A 17,500-nucleotide genomic window follows, 5' to 3' on the forward strand; every position below is an offset into this window, starting at 1 on the left:
TGGCGCGATGTCACCGCGAAGGAGTTGACCGGCCATCCATCAGTCGGAAGCGTGTTCGGTAGCCGTTCGAAGTGTAATTTATGCGCCAGCACGCGCTGCGGTGAGGTGCACTCGAGTGAAGGAGTGCCAGCCAGCCAGCGAACCCCAGCGAGTCCAACCGACCATCCATTCGGTGTGATCTACGAGTGTGGCGAAGCAAATGGAACTGTCACGTGCCCCCTCTGTAGTGTGTAAAGTGACACGACGCACCCGCAACGCACCGCGAAAGACGCGTGGATTACGCGTATTTCTAACGATTGGCAAGTGCACGCGGAGACACGCCAAGTTGACAGCTGCGATGGGGCAATGCCACTTGATGTGCCGTGTTACTACACACCAGCCAGCGCATGCAGCAGCGGCAGCGTCCCAAGTTGCTCAAGTGTTTTGCGAAAGGGTCCCTCGAGAGCGTGGAAATGGCACTCCGGCGTTGCGCGGGCGGACAGCTGACTTGCGACACGCCGCCTCCGACAACAACGACGACGACAAATTGGCGGCATCCTGACGCGCCTGCTCCAATCCGATTGTCGTCCGGGGGCCGCAACGTCAGCCGGCTTGCAATCTTGTGCGCGAAGAGAATGGGCCCAAGGATACCGACGATTCGATTACATCGATGTCGATGTCGATCATCCCCGCGTGGTGGCCGTGATTCCAGATTGTCATGCTGGTTGCATTCAGTCCCTGTGAGCTGGCCGCTGGTGAACGAATCGAGCAAACCATAATTATGCTATTAATCAAACGATCAGGGCCACTATCTCCGGCCCGGATCAGTTTTATTGGGGTGCGATTCCCAGGCGTGAGCCGTTGTCAGTGATTCATGTTTTGGGATCCGGAGTACGGAGCCCGGAGCGTTTCATGTGGGCCTGCCATGATACATCGCACGCGCAGTACCGCCACGAAAGCAACCGTAGGGGCCTTGCCTCCGGAGTTCGGAGTCAGTAAATTGAATTAAATCAAATCTTGCGCGCTCCGTGGGTTTGATGGTGAAGCAGTATGCCCTACCGCGTGACCACCATTTCGGATGTTGGCTGCTGCTGTTTGGATCGCCGAAAAATGTCACTCACTTAACGATGGCTGTTGATCTCGCCGTAATGATGGTGTACGCACGGTAGCCGGGTCATCGGGGAGGGTGTGTCAGTGAGCTAGGGACCACGATAACCCCTTTCAGATGCGCTTCTAATCTCCTACTTCACTTCTGGAGTGGGGCGCGGCTCCAGATGTTACCCAGCCAACGAGCTACGAGTGGCAATGATCTCAATTTTCGTGTAGGTCTCGGTTTGGGTATTTTTCGGCATCGAATTAAGATGTTCCATTCCCGGAGGCCATGAAGGGTCACTGATTAAGAACAGTAATGGCTTTGTTTTGGCCATTTGCGACCCTGCCCTGCTGTGTGTCAGTCGCAGTTAGGTCGAGGAGGTGCAGGAGAAGAAGAACTGATTTATTGTTTCAAATCGAGCCAAGATTTAGCGGCACTTGCTTGGCCATGGGAATGGGATTTTCATGAAGGAATTCCATGCAGCGAATACCCGGCAGCCTCTCTTTATGCTCTCTGCCCCTAATCCAGCGGCTCGTCACTAGTCGTCTTCTCGCCAGCAGTCGACCAGTAACGCGTGTCCAGCATAAATTTGATTGTTTTCAGCCATGGCCACGGTCCGTGCTAGGAGTTACTTTGTACTGTGATTTTTTGGGGACATTACCAGCACGAGCCACACCGCGGACAATCGACAATGCGGTCCGTTGTTCATCCGTCCGTTCGACGCGGACAGAGATCGCCTTGGTGCGACGCAAATTTGAATGCTACTTTCGGGACTTGACCGGACGGATGGAGGGGGTAACACAGAAAAAAATCCGGGCCAAATATTACGCTCTTTTCAGTGTGACTCCGTGCGTGATAATGCCAGCGATGAATCTCTGGAGTACGGGAGAACCGAACCGACATACCAGCACAGTTTTATGCGACGAACGTCTTGAACAAAAAAAAGGGGTGCAGGAGCAGACGTTCAACTGACGCACTCCGTGACGATGGTGATGACGAGTTGTTGTGCCCTTATGAGATCAGTATTTTGACGTCCTTCTTTTTTTGTTGTTAATTTCTCCTCCGTCCAATGTAATACTCGCTCGAGTGGGTTTGCTCTTTCGGTCTACGACGTCGGTCTGCCGGTCGGTGTTGAATAATTTACGAGGTGCTATTTGGGCCACAACGGTGCGGGGCAACAGGAAACTCCATAAACTTTTGCGCCAACGGATAAGAAGTGGTACCAGTACCGCGCGACATCACGGCAGAACAATTGACTTTCTTCAGCATCGGCACTCCACTTTCGGCCATGCCACGGTGCACTTTATCGCTCAACGGCTCAATGCTATCGGATCGCAACACTCGAAAAAAGGGGAAAACAAGATCTTCGAGATCGGTCCGAGCTGTTGCAGTTCGCGATGCTGCATCGTTCGGGGTGTATTTTTTTTTGTTTTCGGGAGTTTTGGGACGCCGTGTATGGAGTGTATGACGGTGGCCTGGTTTGACGGTTTTTGGCTGGTTTGTCGCTCACACAAACCAAGTAGCAGCCAGAGGTCGGCTGGCAGAGCTGGCTGCACCGTGTTGTCTGTTGGCCACAATTACTGTCCTCTCGAGGATGGTGAGGATGGTCTGAAAAGGATGAGCCAACGAGAGCAAACACATGGACACCAGGCCGCACCACCAGGGCCATTTTTGGGTAATTTTTCATTTCCCTTTTTCTCGTCCCCGAAAGCGAGGGTGGGTGTTGTAAGGGAATCAATGCGACGGAGTAGCAAAAGCAGGCAGCGAGTGAGCCATGGTAAAACCGTTTCTTGGCCTTTTTCGTTGAGGAGGATAATTAGGGATCGACGTACAGTACCCGGTTGGAGTTGCTGTCCCAGCCCTGCTGCTGGACCCTGCTGGCGCGATCCCTACTTTGCATGTTGCGCCTTATTTTTATTTTTTCAAGAGGATCCTTAAGGATCGACTGTCTCGAGGCTCTCGAGTACGGTCCAGGCCCTGGGCTGGTCAGGCCAATGGGCGACGCGAGGCTGAATTGGAAGCTGCTTTGTCTTCTACGGTCATTAGAAGGAAGTGTGGCTTTAGAAGAGACTCGAGTGTCCTGGGGTGCAGTTTCTCGAGCCGAGCCGCCGATTTTGCATCGTGGAACGGTGGAACCACATGTGTGTCGATCGATGTCGGCCCTAAGCCGAGAGTCACAGCATGGCGATGTGACTCGATGCGACGCCGGAGTTGGGGTGAACTTGTTGTGTTAATTGGGAAGCATTTAAAGGAAGCTAAGGAAGGAATTCAATGTTGGGGTTGAGGTAGGTCGCGGCGATTATCCTTCGCTAGGCAATACAACGATCGTCAGGCGAGTTCCCGCCTTCTCATTAACAATAATATTTACTTTTCGTGAAACAACAGACCGTGTGAGGAACTACGCGGTCCCTAATCCTGGCACACAGTACGTGTTGCGGCACAAACGGAGATTTCATTCCTCAAAAAAGGAGACAAAAAAAACATGTTAATCCTTTCTTTATTGTCTGCCTACCTCTATCTGTCGGCCTCTGGCCCATTTAACAGCCGTAACCTAATAACCTAACCCGCGGGATCGAGAGTTCGTTAAACAAAGTTTGGGAGGATGCCGCGCTAACAAACGGTTTTTCGGCGGAACCATCCCCGTTGCGCTTCATAAAGTTTCGGCAACGATCAACCCACATATTCCAGGGCCAGGACACCCTGGGTGCGATTGGATAAACGAACCCGTTCCGTGACCGTGATATCAGTTACCGAACCGTACTGGCAGCAGATTACAAGAGATACCGCCACAGACTGGGCGTTTCTTGAAACGGTTCTCTGGATCTTTGGAATCTCGGCCCAAAGGATCCGAGCGAGTGAACCCGTTGGTCTGGCTTGGCTGGGACTGCACATGTGTGCGTTCTCACTGCGTATCCTTCACGCACGGTGGCCTTGGGCCGCCGGATTCGGACGAGGTTCTGTTGCGGTTGCGGTCATAAAACGTGGCGGATGTGGTACGCATAAAATCGCTGCCCCATGATCCCGGTCGGCGGCGGCGGTACCTATCATCGGCAGGCCGGCGTCGGCGGATGATAACAACGCGCCATCGTGTAGTTCGCGAGTGGTTTTCGCGGGAGTGGTAGTCGCGCCTGACACAGATGTGCTGGACCGATGTTATTGTTATGGGAATCGGAACGTCCCGAGCATGGGAATGGGTTGATTTCGGATTCGGATTCAAAGAGACGGCGCGTCGTGTCTCTGCAACTATGTAGCCAACCGATTAGTGTCTGGCCTTCGCCATGCCGTCGCAGAACCGTCGCTCAATAATCACTTTAATGTGTCCTGTTTCGTTTCACAGACTAGTGGCCGCCAACGACGACGACGACGACGAGTAGTGATGAAGATCATGCCAAAGTGGCCAAAGATGAGGATCGTCGAATGTATGCCAAGTGCGTGGAATCGATAACTGACGTGGTGCTCTTTGTGGGTCTAAAGTCGACGAACAGTGACGACGAAGAGGAACCGTAAGTGATTTGCGTTACTGCAAACAGGTGATTGGAGTGTTTTTCGAAGAATCTTTCACTGCAAAAATCCGGAGGAAATCATGGTGCCCATCACCGAAGTAAACCATCTGACCGGTAGGCTGTGCCGTGTCTGCACGGTGCTGCTAATATTGCTGCTCCTGCTAGTGTGCTCGCACGTGGGCCAGGTTTCAACGTACAAGCTGTCATCGTCCGACCCCGACACGATACGGATCAATTTGGGTAAGTATCTCGCGACATCTTCCTTTGATTAATGACAGCTTCCGCCAAGTGGAGTCGCGGAGGTGGCGGAAAGAATTCCCCAAAAAAACACATTTTGTTGACACTTTTTGGCGCCTTTGGCTCATTAGTTTTCATGTTGAGGGACCGCTCCATCCGATCAGCGTTTAGCTCCTTGACGCGCCATGCAACAATACAAAATGGTGGTTGTGGTGGCAGGACAGGGGATGAAAACGGACATTTCAAGCACTTCCGTCACATGGTTGGGCTGGCAGGAAAAACAGTTTTTGAACTTGCGTTGCGAAAACACATAGCAGGAGCGCGCACCAGCGGTAAACGGGGTCCCCAAAAAACGTGTCACATTCCATCACCGTCATCATCATCAGCAGTAGCAGCAGTATCCGAAGATGGTCGTTCTTCATTCCTTCATCGAGATTTCACTTTCGCACCCCATCGACCATCAAGGTACAGCTGTATCCGTGGGTGGAAAGAGATATTTTCTTAGGTTAGAGACAAGCACACACACCCATCGGTGGGAAATTCGATATTCCATTTTCTCGTTTACGGTGTTTGCAAATGTGTTTCCACGGGTGCACACTCAAATCCGCCCAGCCACTCCGTTGTGTGAACGACGTCAAGGCGGACGCGCTTGAAACCGAATTCCAACTCAAAACCCATTGAGGCACTTCAAGGATAACGGCGTCCCGTACGTACGCTCGCATTTCCAACAGCCATTGTGTTCTGGCCGTTTGGCGCCGTGCACAATTGGTACCCAAAATCCGGCTCCTTGACTCTGGCATTGCACAGTTTACGGACGCACAGTTTTGCACAGGAAGCCAATGTTTACAGTAATTGGGCGAACGTCAGAGAGTGACCAGACTTGAGGCCTGATCTGAGCGGGCTTTTCCAACGGCCCCGTTCTACGCTGGTGTCATTTGCCGCTCGAACTCGGGCAGATTGTTTATGGAAATGGCAAGAGTTTTCCTCGCGCGTGATCACGCGGCCAACAATGTAGCGAGCGCGCGCGAATGGCCTTTCCTTGGCGATAGGGTGCGGGTGTACGATCGCCTTGCTCTCGATTTAGAAACGGGGTTTCTGCAACAACACTCAAATTGCTGCGCAGGGTTAAAGCGAAGGATCCTGTCGTGCCGGACCAATAACGCACTCTGGAGTGTGGAAAACGGAACAGAGCAAAGTGTGACTGGACGTTTAAGTAAGTGGCGTTGTTTTGAGGAACGTAAATCACACTCGAGTAGCTTGTGCCACGGCCTCGCTAATCTGTTTAAATTCGAGGTCAATGTTCGAAGACAGATTCGAACTCTCCAGCGCGGACCATCGAACCAGCGAAAGGGTCACACGAATGTGTTTTAATTAAATGATCCAATCACGGTAATTGGTGCGTGACCCCGTCAACCCGCCAAATGCGGAACCATTTTGGCAGCAGAATGCGATATTTTTAGAACCGGGTGACGGAATTAGGACCAACAGACGGTGGCGGTGACCTCTGCGGCAGCACCAGCCGGTGACGTGCTGCGCGAACGCCACGCGATACAGCGACTCCTTTCAATTGCGACTGAGATGCGGGATCAATTTCCCGGCACGGTCCGGCGTGTGACCTCCTGTTTCTGGGCCTCCTTTTTGCTCCTTTCATTTCGGAACACACGCAATCCGCTGGATACGTGTTTAATGGTTTGACGTAAAGCAACAGTTGCCATCCTGTAGCGCCGCCGATTGGTTGCCGGCATGGTTGGTTTGATGTTTTATTTCGATGTTTGCACCACGCCACAAGCTTGCAATTTCTAGGATCCGTGTGTGCGCGTGTGTTTTGTTTTCCGCCATTCGGTTTCCATTCGAGTCGAGCGTTCCGGCCAAATTTCCGGCCGCTTGACCCGCACCGTGCAACGAAACATTATTGGCAGCGAACCTTGGAAGCAAGATTATGATGGCTCAGTGCCAGTGGCCAGCGATGCTGCTCGCACTCCCCAGCAGTACCCTTAATTAAACACTCTCCGATCAGTCACTGCAGTGCCCTTATCTCATCGTCTTTTCTTTGTAATGTTGTCCCCTTAAAAAAGGAACAAATCAGAATAGCAGAGCAAAACGGTGACAACGCCTGGTGGCCTGGAGTTGTCCGTGAGCACAACAGCGCTCCGTAGGCTGCTGAACTCATCCACGAGCTTGACTTGAGTTGACTATAACCGGGCGCCTATGCCGGGTGTGTATAGGCGACCTCGCCTCCAAAACAATGTGTCTCATTATGGTTTGCTCGGTGAAAAATGATATTTTGTTGCCGATTTCGTGTCTTCCGACCAAATGGCCTCTTTTTTCGAGGAAAGAAGGAATTGCGTATTACAAAGAGCGTGTGTGCGTGTGCTCCTGGTGGCACTTTTGGAAACGAACGTGTATACTACCGGATCCATCCCGGATCGGAGAAGACGATCTCATGTGGCGTCTTGGGGAGGAAAGCATCAGCCAACGTGTCTGGCGGATAATTGAAGCTATAAATTACGGCTCCCTTCGTCTTTGTTACGCAGGCCCACTGACGCACTGACGAAAAAAGCGTGAGCATGAAGAGAAGAGTTTGCAAAGCGCCATAGTCACGTGTCGGTTTGCTAGAATGGGGCCTGAAGTCAGACGATCCAATCGATCGCGATCTTCCGGTACCACATACTTCCGTCACCAGCTTGTTTGCGTGTGTGTCTGTGTGACTGCCATCCAAAAGCATCATCTGCAAACGATCGCCAGGGTCCTTAACCTCAACGGCTGTTGTGCGATCGCTGGTTCGAAGTTCGGATGCGCTCGCGCTTTGTCGGCAAAACAGTTAGACCACCCAACCGTATGATTGTGGAAGATCGACTTGATCACCCCGCCCTAAGGCAGCTGGTTGCCGGGCATTTAAAGGCACATTTATTGGTTTCTCATTCTGTTATGGTCATGCCGATGCCTAGCCCGGAAGCTACCCTCCAATTGGTCAACTTCCGCACTGAACTAAACTCATCGGCGCAGGGAGAGAGAAAAAGAAGGGAAGTAGGAATTGGATAGCCATGGTTGTAATGATGGCCACCGGCTAAGCAGATCCACCCGGGAGCATAATGTTCAACATGCAGAAGCACTTGTGCACTGTCCCGTGCGTTGAGGCTGTTTCGTTCGTGCTGCCGCGCTCACTGCATGATTAATTGAGTCCCCCTCACACTCTCTTCCTCCCATGCTCACCCCATCATACGGCCAATGCTGCACCGCCGTTTGCATCAGCAGACCGCCGTGGTCGTGTGTTTTTTTGTGATCCTTCTACGGTCCATTTCGCTTCCTTAATACCAACCGAGGCACCGACGAAGTGAAGAGATTCCGCGCTTGCCGAAAGCCAACCAGCCGCCGGTCTCTATCGCGCTTTTTGCCCTTTTTTTATTGCGTTTGTTAACTCGATGTTTACATCCGTGGGCCTTTATGATTTGTTTACGCGATCGCATCACTTTATTAGATGCGATCTGCGCAGCCTCTCTTCCAGACCATCCCGGCTGGTCGTTGTCGGGGTGGGTGGGTGACTGGTTTTTGGCCGATTGGTCGAGTGAGTCAACCGGCGGCATTTGACTTGCCTCACGTCTCCAGCAGATTAATGCGTACCCGAATTACATTTAACCTCCGCGAAATCGGGCGGAGAGTTAAAAGGAGGAGCAACAAGAGATTGACTTTTTACGTGAAACACAAGAATGGAACCCGAGACGGCTGGCTAGACGATGACGGTGTATGACGAATGATCCGTGGTGATTATTTTTTTCCCCTTGCATAGTCTGGCGACGACGAACGTTTCCGAGTGGAGGTTTGCGCGCTTTAGGTTTGTGCCCCTTCTCGCAGACTCATCTTAGACATCGTCCCTAGCTGGATGGATGGATGGATGGGATCGAGCTGATACCGTTTCACCGTCATCGCACAGACAACGTCCCGTCTGTCGCTTCTGGGAACTGTAGCGGATGATGTGATGGGGTGTCTCGAGAACAGCTCGCCTGTAAGATGATGGCGCCATCGGTGAAGGTTGACTTCTCGCGCGCGCGACCGAGTCGTCATCATCTTCAGAGCGTTCGTAGCACGTTCAGAACCGGGGACTCCGGACCGTCAGTGCCGATTGACATGGTAGTGATTCGAAGGGAAATGTTTTAACAAAATCGATTCCATTGAGCTCTTAGAGTCGATGCCGTTAATGAGCTTCACTTACAACACAAAGTCAGTGTCAAGTTAATGCTTCTACCTCGGCCACTTTGGTTGGATTAATCTAGAAAATCAGGTTAAAGATGATTTCTAATTATCAAGGTTACTGGCACGGACTACGGAATTGGGATGATCTCTTTGGTGATCGCGCGCTCCGGAGAACGTGCGGTGCTGACTAACAATCGCAAAATCGCGCCGGGGGAATACGCACCACGCAACCAACCATTGTTCTCCGGATCAAGATCGTTCGCCTGGGGGTTACATTCCATTCCACGCGAGACGGTGGTATGCGTTAAATTCGGATCGGAGCAGTACGTGGCCAGAATATAATGGATCGCTACCGGTTTCAGTGGTGGCCGTGGCTACTTGAACGACATTTAAATGGAGCTTAACTGAGGGGTTAACAAGTAAACCGGTGCGCAAATAAATTGGGTTCGCCATGAATCCCTGGGCGATCCACAGATTTCTTTGGGCATAAAAAACGGTTCCGCCAACATACATAAATGCCCCGGGACTAACGATCGCGGCCATCTCTCATGTGGTATTCTACTTTCGTGCGGTACCACCGCTCTTTCTCCTCGAGCCAGCCGAAAGCTACAACGAAACGGCCTTTGGATCACTTAAAATAATTAACCAAATGATATGTTTGTCGTCGGATAATTATCCGTCCTTTCGCGCGATCTATCACACCACAACCGCTCGCGCCACAGCACGTCTTAGGGTCGTCCGTTTAGGAGCGAGCGTGCTTGGTACCAGGTTCACTTGGACCGAAAAATGTTACTCCAGGCCGGTGACCGCAAACCGCATCTTGAGCGTGCCTCATCCAGAGCGTCTAGTCTAGTGTCGTCCGGCTGTCTATCATCGGTAGCCGTGTCGGTGTGGCGGGCCCGTTTTTGCGGTGAAAGCAACATACAGATGGCCCCAAGCAAGGGGGAGGATCGCGAAATGAAATCAACCACAAGCATGGCATGGCATGCACGCCCGACCCGGCATAAGAGCGAGTTGATTAAATGCCACACGATCAGACCGGCAAGTGACATAATCCTACGCAGACACACACACACTAGGCACGCGATGAGATGAGTTCTTCCCTCGGGCTACCAGTTACTAGAAAACGATCGCGATAGAGCCGACCTAAGAAAGGTTTAGTCCCCGGGGTATCGTTTTAGCGTTTGGGTTTTCGTTTTGCGGCGTAAAGTGACGAACGGTTGTGGCCTGGAGCCGGGGTGGTCTATCCGCCGGGATGGTATGCGTGCGTCAACCATCGATCGACCACATCCTTAGTTGGGAAGCGACACGTCGCCAGAATAGTAATCTAGCCAGCGACACACATGACCCATGTACGGGTACGGGACATTAACGACTTGTAGTGCGGGCACACCTGCAACCGAGACTGACGGACTATCGGCCAAGTGACAGAGCACCGACAGGCTACCGTTGGCATTGTGTCGCCATCGGAAGGTTCGCGAATTGATCCGATACTCTATCCAAATCCGCTCGCCTCAAGTACAGGGCGACCAAAAAAGGGTGGAGTTCTGAGACATTACCGGCATTTCATTCGACTACTGCTACTGTGCGGTGGAGGCACCTCCTGTTTACATTGACACCTTGAATTCCGATGCGGCTTGGGGGCCTGGAATCGGCAATTGGAATTGTTTATTTACCCGAGCTTTATGGGAAGGTGTTGAAAATAGCGCATCTCCTCCTGTTCCTTCTTCTCGCCTCTGGCCGATCATGATCATGATGATGATCATGATGATGATTTTATTCGCACTGACGGAGGAAATAAACCATCAGCGCTGCTACCGGACATGGCCGGTCGGGCTGGGCAAAGACAGAACACCAAACTCTCTAGACACACCTTCGCGACTGGTGCCTGCCGACATCTTGGTAATGTTCGCTTCCGGCGTATGGTATTCGCTCGGCAGGGAGGCAAACCAGCAGCGATCGTACGTGGGGAGTGATCGCAATCGTTATTGCGTTGGAAGGTTTGTGGCAGATCCCAACATAGTACCAAAGAGTCTAGGAGTTGCTTATAGCGGTGGGTAGCACGTTCAGTACGTATTCTTTACGCCATTCCACTTCCAGACTCGACTCGAATCCGCTCGATAAAAAGGGACTTGCAGTCGATCCTCTAGAGTACATCCAGCAGCTAAGGAACCGGGTTCGATTGTTTCAATTGCTGTTCGGTACACACATTCATCATGTTGGTTCTTCGCAATCCAATTGACACGATGCACGAATCAGCGTGCGTTCTGCAGTCGACCAGAAGGTTAATGGGAGGCTAATTGAACAGTCAATAACACAGATATCGGAAGGGCTGACGGATGGATGTTGGAATGCGTTGCATCGAGACTTCCAACTTGCTGCACGGAACTGCAGACCGCCAGAACGACGGAATACGCCACTGGCGCGCAGAAATCGGAGTCGGAGAGAAAAATCTCGACGTACTAAATCACACCGAACGGACGCCGGCGGAATGCGTTGGACGCGGAATTCGGATCAAGATGTTGTTGTTGTTGCTCATGATGGTTGAGAATGATGATGATGCTGATGTGTCGAGTTTCCGGGTTTGAAGTGACCAGACTCTCTTCGATTGGCATTAGACTGGATGGCACTAGAACATGGCCGGCCATTGCCTGATCTGTAGCAGAGCAAACGGAGATCAAATCGAAATCCCGGCGAGTAGCACCGATTGCAAGAGGGTTCTCCGGGAACACATCGTTGCAGTTGCGATCCTCGCGGGAGCTCGACTTGTCGGGGACAAATTTAGCTCTGCCATAAATTATTTAATTCTTACCACAGCCTTGCCTACCCCCTCTGCTCGGATCCCAAACCAAACCGGTGGCCGATTGCAAAAGCGGAGTGTTAGCCGCACCGCGCCACGCTTAACCGACCTCATCCGGCCTTGCCTGAGTGCTGCGCTCTTCGGCATAAGATCTGCGTGCACGGAATCGTTCTGCACCGGTTGGCCGAAAGGCTAGGGGACTCGACGCACGTGGTGGCTGAAGATGGCAAATGAAGATGATAGTAATTGAAGCTCATTTCCGCTTACCGCGAACCGCGAGTTCCGTTCGTTCGCTTCGTTTCCTTACTTGTACCTTCACGAACGCTCAGTCAATGGCATCCCTCCTTCGGATGGGAGTCTGCACCAACTGCAACTACTCGAGGGGGTGTTCGATCTGCAGCAGCACATGCGTGCACTCACCGCACACACCGGGCCCGCAGTGTCACCTTGGAGTTGTTGGGTTGGGCGTTGTGCATCTTGCTCTTCCCGGCTTTTCCCTGGCAACTACGAATGGGCAGAATGGAGCGCAACTTATGAATGAAATAAGTTGGATTCGCGAGACTTCTAAAATAAGCCACCGGATCACAGATGCGTCGTTGGTCGCGACCTCACTCCACACGCAGTGACACGCACGCAGTAGCAGCATCAACAGCCAGCGGCACGAAAATAGAACAGTCAGGTGCAGCAACCTTTGGCGGTCGGGCGCGGCCATATCATTAATTAAACGCTACAATGAAAACGCGATCTCTGGCTGAGGAATCGCGGTACATCGCTTGGTACTGCGTCGTGAACTGGCCGTTCGGTCGTGGTCGGTGCGGTATCGGAACAACTATCGATCGCAAAACATATGGACGGCAGATGGGCGGTTCTGACATGTTCTGCTGGGCCGCACTCTGGAGGCAAGCTATTGTACTGCTGTCACGATCCGTACACTGTTGCATCGGAAGTCGTCTTGTGCCGCTGTGCGGAAGGTTTGATGAAGCAACCACATCGAGCAACATATCAACCTGCGGAGTGGTGCGCGCACCACCGTAGATCATGTTTTACGGCCGATGCCATCCTAGTCCAGTTTCCAGTGGTAGGAGTTTGTCTAGCAGCAGTAGCAGCAGCTGAGCTCCATGACGGCGTGTCGGCCGTCGGTGAAGCCAGTCTGCGTTGCTTCCTACCACAGCATGCCAGCCGAGATCCAAGCGATGCAGTCGGCAGGAACGGAAGATTACAACCATATACGCGGTCTGCGGATCTTCGACGGTACTTCGGCGGTGCTCGATGGTTGGTTGTTTCGAATTCAGGTTCGAGTTTTCCGTTCGCCCGTGGTCGTTCCGTGTCGCACCGATTGCCAGAATCATCGTCTGGCTATAATTAATATTTTCTTCTCTCGAGTGGTTCAAGAGTTCCTGGCTGGCGGTCCTCTGGCCTTACCCCTTTCGATCTTCTGTCCCGCCCGCCAACCCTTTCTGCCTTCAGCGAAGGTCAGTACTTTGATGCTGAGCGAGGCGGTGCAGGTCTAGCAAAGCATTGGCGATGCTTCGATGCGTCGATGCTCATACAGCATAGTACCATTCCGTACGAGCGTCTGTTATCCCAGACGAGAGGGTTTCGAATGTTTTCTGTACTAGATTCCTGACTGCATCGCTCTGAAGAAGGCCTCCCAGGTTGGCATGTTATAGCATTATGTTTCCATCTTTTTCACCATGAATTTTCTTTTCCGATTTCCCTATGGAAATGGTTGAAAATGTTGCGTTCTCGAGCTAGCGCTACTCTCAATCAAACAAGGGGCACCAGCCTCCCAAAAAAATCTCCCGAATGATGTACACCGTTCACCATAATTGGACGCTTCTGATCAAATGGCCCTGTTCGTGCCCAGTCGCGACACGTGCAAAATTGGAAACAGTTCGAGAAACAGCTGGAGCAGCAGTGCCGCGGTCCGGTTGTTGGCCGCTTCGGCAAGCCCTTCTTCAACGCCCGCCACGACACCAGCGTTGACAGCTAACCGTCACGGAAGCTGTAGCTCATCGCCCGGTGACTCCTGCGCACGTGCGTGCGTCCGTTTGGTGCCGCTTGTAGGCGAGACGACGACGATCACGACGACGACGACGACGACGTCGGATTACGTTGCACATGTCACTAATTAAACCCCGTGCAGCTTCTCGCTCTCTTGCCTTTTCGAACCGGAGCGATCGAAGTCAAATCAACAGCAAGCATGGCCCGCAGTGTAGCTCGAGGATAGTAACGGAATCCATGTTTTAATTAACATTAAGAACGCGTAAACTCATCAAAATTTATTTCAAACACACCAGTTCTCCCTCTCTCTCTCTCTCTCTCTGTCTATTTATCCCACTGCCTTCAATGCTCCTTTCATAATGTACGGCTGCATTGTGAGCATAATTTATGCTCTACGCTTCAAATGGTCGGTTTTTGGCAATGACAGGTTAGACAACTCGACATCACATTCACGTGGCTTTCACGCATCATACTTCATCCCTTCGTCTCCCCACGGGGGGGAGCAATAAAAATCCGGACCCAGATTGAAGCGGTCTGACATTTGCATCCAACTAAGTCTGGCTGCTTCATCCTAAGCTCCTAACTCAACGGCGTGATGGCCTCTGGTGCACAACATCTGGTTTTTTTTTTCGGTTGGGCCCGAAAAGAACTCATTCTCGTCTCGCGCGATGCTTGGAGGCTTCGTTCCGGGTGGCGAAATCCCGATGCCCCGAAAGGGGTTTCCAAAATCACAGAAAAGCGGAAACATGTGCAAACGAAACCGCGCACCGAGGGCGTGCCAGGGATCCGGATGTGGCAAAGCTGGACCTTTTGCGGTTAGTAGTTGTTGGGCTCGTGGGTTCGCCAGTTCTTTCGATCGCCACCAAAACCATCAACCGATTCTCAGTGCGTCGAGAAGGATCGGTTTCCTTCTTGCGACGAAGCGGATCGGAGCTTCGTTGATTTTTTCTTCCGTTTAGTGTCCGGAAACTATAACCTTGTGTTCCGTTAACGATTTTTTGGGGTCGCATTCGTGATGGATGTCGGTGTCGTGGCGGATGGTTATCAATACCAGTGATGAAAGAGTGTCGAGTAATCGAAAACCGATCCCCGTTGTATACGTCTGTCAGCCGGAGAGGCGTCTGGCGCCGCCAGCAATTCGTTCAGCAACACCTCACTAATAAAGTTCCCCGCGAATTTGCTTCTCATCTTTCATTTGCAGGCAACAGGAAGCTCGTGAAGGAGACGGTCCCGCTCTATACGAAGCTGGTCATCAAGTGTAACTTCGACAGCCCCATCTGGTACCGGAACGGCAAGCTGATCCCGAACGATCCGAAGCGCACGAAATCGTAAGTAATGAGGCAACGTGCCCGAAATGATCATTGTTGACGAGGCATGGCGATGGTGGCGGTGGCTAATGGCCACCACGAGGATCAAAGACATACCACACTCCGATGCGCCTGCTCTACTCCGTTAGCCCCGGTAAACTGTCCACTACTGGTCAGTAACTCGAAAGCGCGTGGCGCAATATGGAGCGCACCGGCACCGAAACAGCGGAAGCGACCACTAACTCGACCGCGCGCCATAAACATTTTCAGCCGGAGCAGTAGCTTAACTCCCGGTTCTCGTGCGCACTGGCGCATGGCGTGGAGCTCTGACTGAAATCTGACGAAAAAATTACCAGATGGCGGAGCACGACGGTTACGGGTCGAGTATGCTCCCGAAATGTTGTTTACCTTGCTGACTGGCTACCGCGACTACGGGGTTCGGTCCATCACATCACGTCGGGATGGCCATCGATTTGGGGTTTAGTTCTTCTTTCTTACTTGCTCTCGACCCCCGGATGACCAACCAACCAACCGACCGACCGGGATCGTTGTTTAACCGTCGAACGTCCGCGATGCTGCTGCTTCTTTTGCTGTTCGGATCGATGATGGTGCGTCAGCCAGGCCTGTTGTACGCACACGGATATTGTGTGTTTTACATTCATTGAAAAACTTAAAATAAACACCACGATGGGGTTTAGATTTTGAAAGATTTTTGGCAGCCACGCAATGTGGTGCTTGGTGGGGAGAGAGGAAAAACCGTCCTGGCACGTCCGCGCGCAGAGCTAGTCTCTCAGTGAGTCTTGAGGGTAAATGGCTGCGAACCGTTCGAAGACAGTCCGGTAAGACTCCGTCTACTACGGTCTACAGAGTCCGGAACGCTTTAGTTTTAAACAACTTCACGATACCGCCGGCAGTCAGCGATGGCAGCGGCGCATTAAGTACTGCATTAAGCTCCTTAATGTGTGTACATTACAGTGTAAGCGGCACATTCTGACATTCCTAGACGTAGAATGGGGCGCATTACGGTTGAGCTGGCGGCCGTCTGGCCTTTTTGACATGTCCGTGGAAATCGATCCAGTTTCGCGGGGCAATCGATGACCACGTGGTGACTAACAGTGCGCCGTCAATTTGTGATCCATTAAGAGCAATTACCCGCCGATTGCTTCCTGGTCCTGGCAGCGCTCTCAAGATGCAACACGGTCCTTCGACTCGATGAGTCGAGGTCTTCTTTGGTCCGATGCATTTGAGGTGTACGGAATCGCGTTTGAAGCATCGAGACAATGGCTCGGTAGCGGCACTTCCTTAGCGACGTGCTCCCTCCCTTCGATCGTCCTTGAGGGAGGAAAATGGAGCGAAAGCGAACAGAACAATGAAAAAATCTAACGATGCACCGTGATGGATACGATTGCGCTCGGTACTGCCCGGGGTTTGTCTAAAAATACGCAAAAAAGGGGGAGAAGAAAATTATGAGTTCCTCCGTTCTCCCGTTTTTGATGCTGTTTGTTCCTCAACTCCATCTTTTCTTTCTTCGCCACAATGTTTACAAATACGTGCGCGAGGCTTATGATGCAGCATCATCCACCCCGTCCCCCTCCCAGTGTTTGGGGGTGCGTGATGTGAGTGCATCAACAACTGGTCCAGCAATTGTACGACCGTAATAGCCTCCGTGGCTTCCACGGACTGCATTGGACTGTCCATTAGAAGCGAGCACGTTTTGGGCAAAAAATCGTTCAACTCCAACATCTGCTCGAACGTGCCAAGAGGAGGCGTCGACAGTAGTACGTCGAACCTCGCGCACATCTCGGCGCTCGGTGGGAACGGGTAGAGCAGCAGCAGTTCGTATTGAAAGCCAAAAATTGAATTAAAGCATAAATCTCTCGAAGCTAGGAGTGGTGGCCAGGGCAGGAAATGTTTTTGGGGGGGACGGTTGTAAAATGATGATTTTACCGGGAAAACTGGAGGACCGAACACGCGTCGCGAGCAATATACCCCTAGCGTTTCGACAAAACTTTATTAGTTTGTTGAACAAATAAACAAAATCCCCAAAAGCGAGAGAGCATCCCGATGCGAGGCGATGCGATGTGAACCACCTATTCCGGACCACATTGAAACGTTTCACGGTGGTGGCCACGTGCCACCAGAAGCGTGATAGGAGGGGGAGTGGTATCTCGTCGAGGTGACGATTGACAAAACGGTGAAGGGAAGCTCGAGCAGGAAACCCTACGACGAGCTGACGACGAGCAATTTCGGGCCAAAAAGCCCATATCGTTCAGAGTTCATCACCGTTAGTCAATCGATCGTCTTTTCAATTAACTGCACGAGGCCTCAAACAACGGCGTCGAGGTGATATTAGAGTTGCGATTTATGATGCAGCTTCCAGGGGCTT

The 17,500-nt window shown here is 52.0% G+C and overlaps 1 protein-coding gene across 2 annotated transcripts in view; it reads left to right on the plus strand.

Annotated features, from left to right (window-relative positions):
* Positions 1-17,500, plus strand: part of LOC126569971 (fibroblast growth factor receptor homolog 1-like) — a 26,846-nt gene that overhangs the window by 4,373 nt on the left and 4,973 nt on the right. For both annotated transcript variants that reach the window (XM_050227402.1, XM_050227403.1), the window contains exons 2-3: positions 4,410-4,815; positions 15,009-15,135. In XM_050227402.1, coding sequence (XP_050083359.1) covers positions 4,656-4,815; positions 15,009-15,135 — 287 coding nt within the window. In that variant the 5' untranslated portion in view covers positions 4,410-4,655. The remainder of the gene's footprint in view (positions 1-4,409; positions 4,816-15,008; positions 15,136-17,500) is intronic.

Source organism: Anopheles aquasalis, chromosome 2 (assembly GCF_943734665.1).
Source record: "Anopheles aquasalis chromosome 2, idAnoAquaMG_Q_19, whole genome shotgun sequence".
Lineage (NCBI taxonomy): Eukaryota > Metazoa > Arthropoda > Insecta > Diptera > Culicidae > Anopheles > Anopheles aquasalis.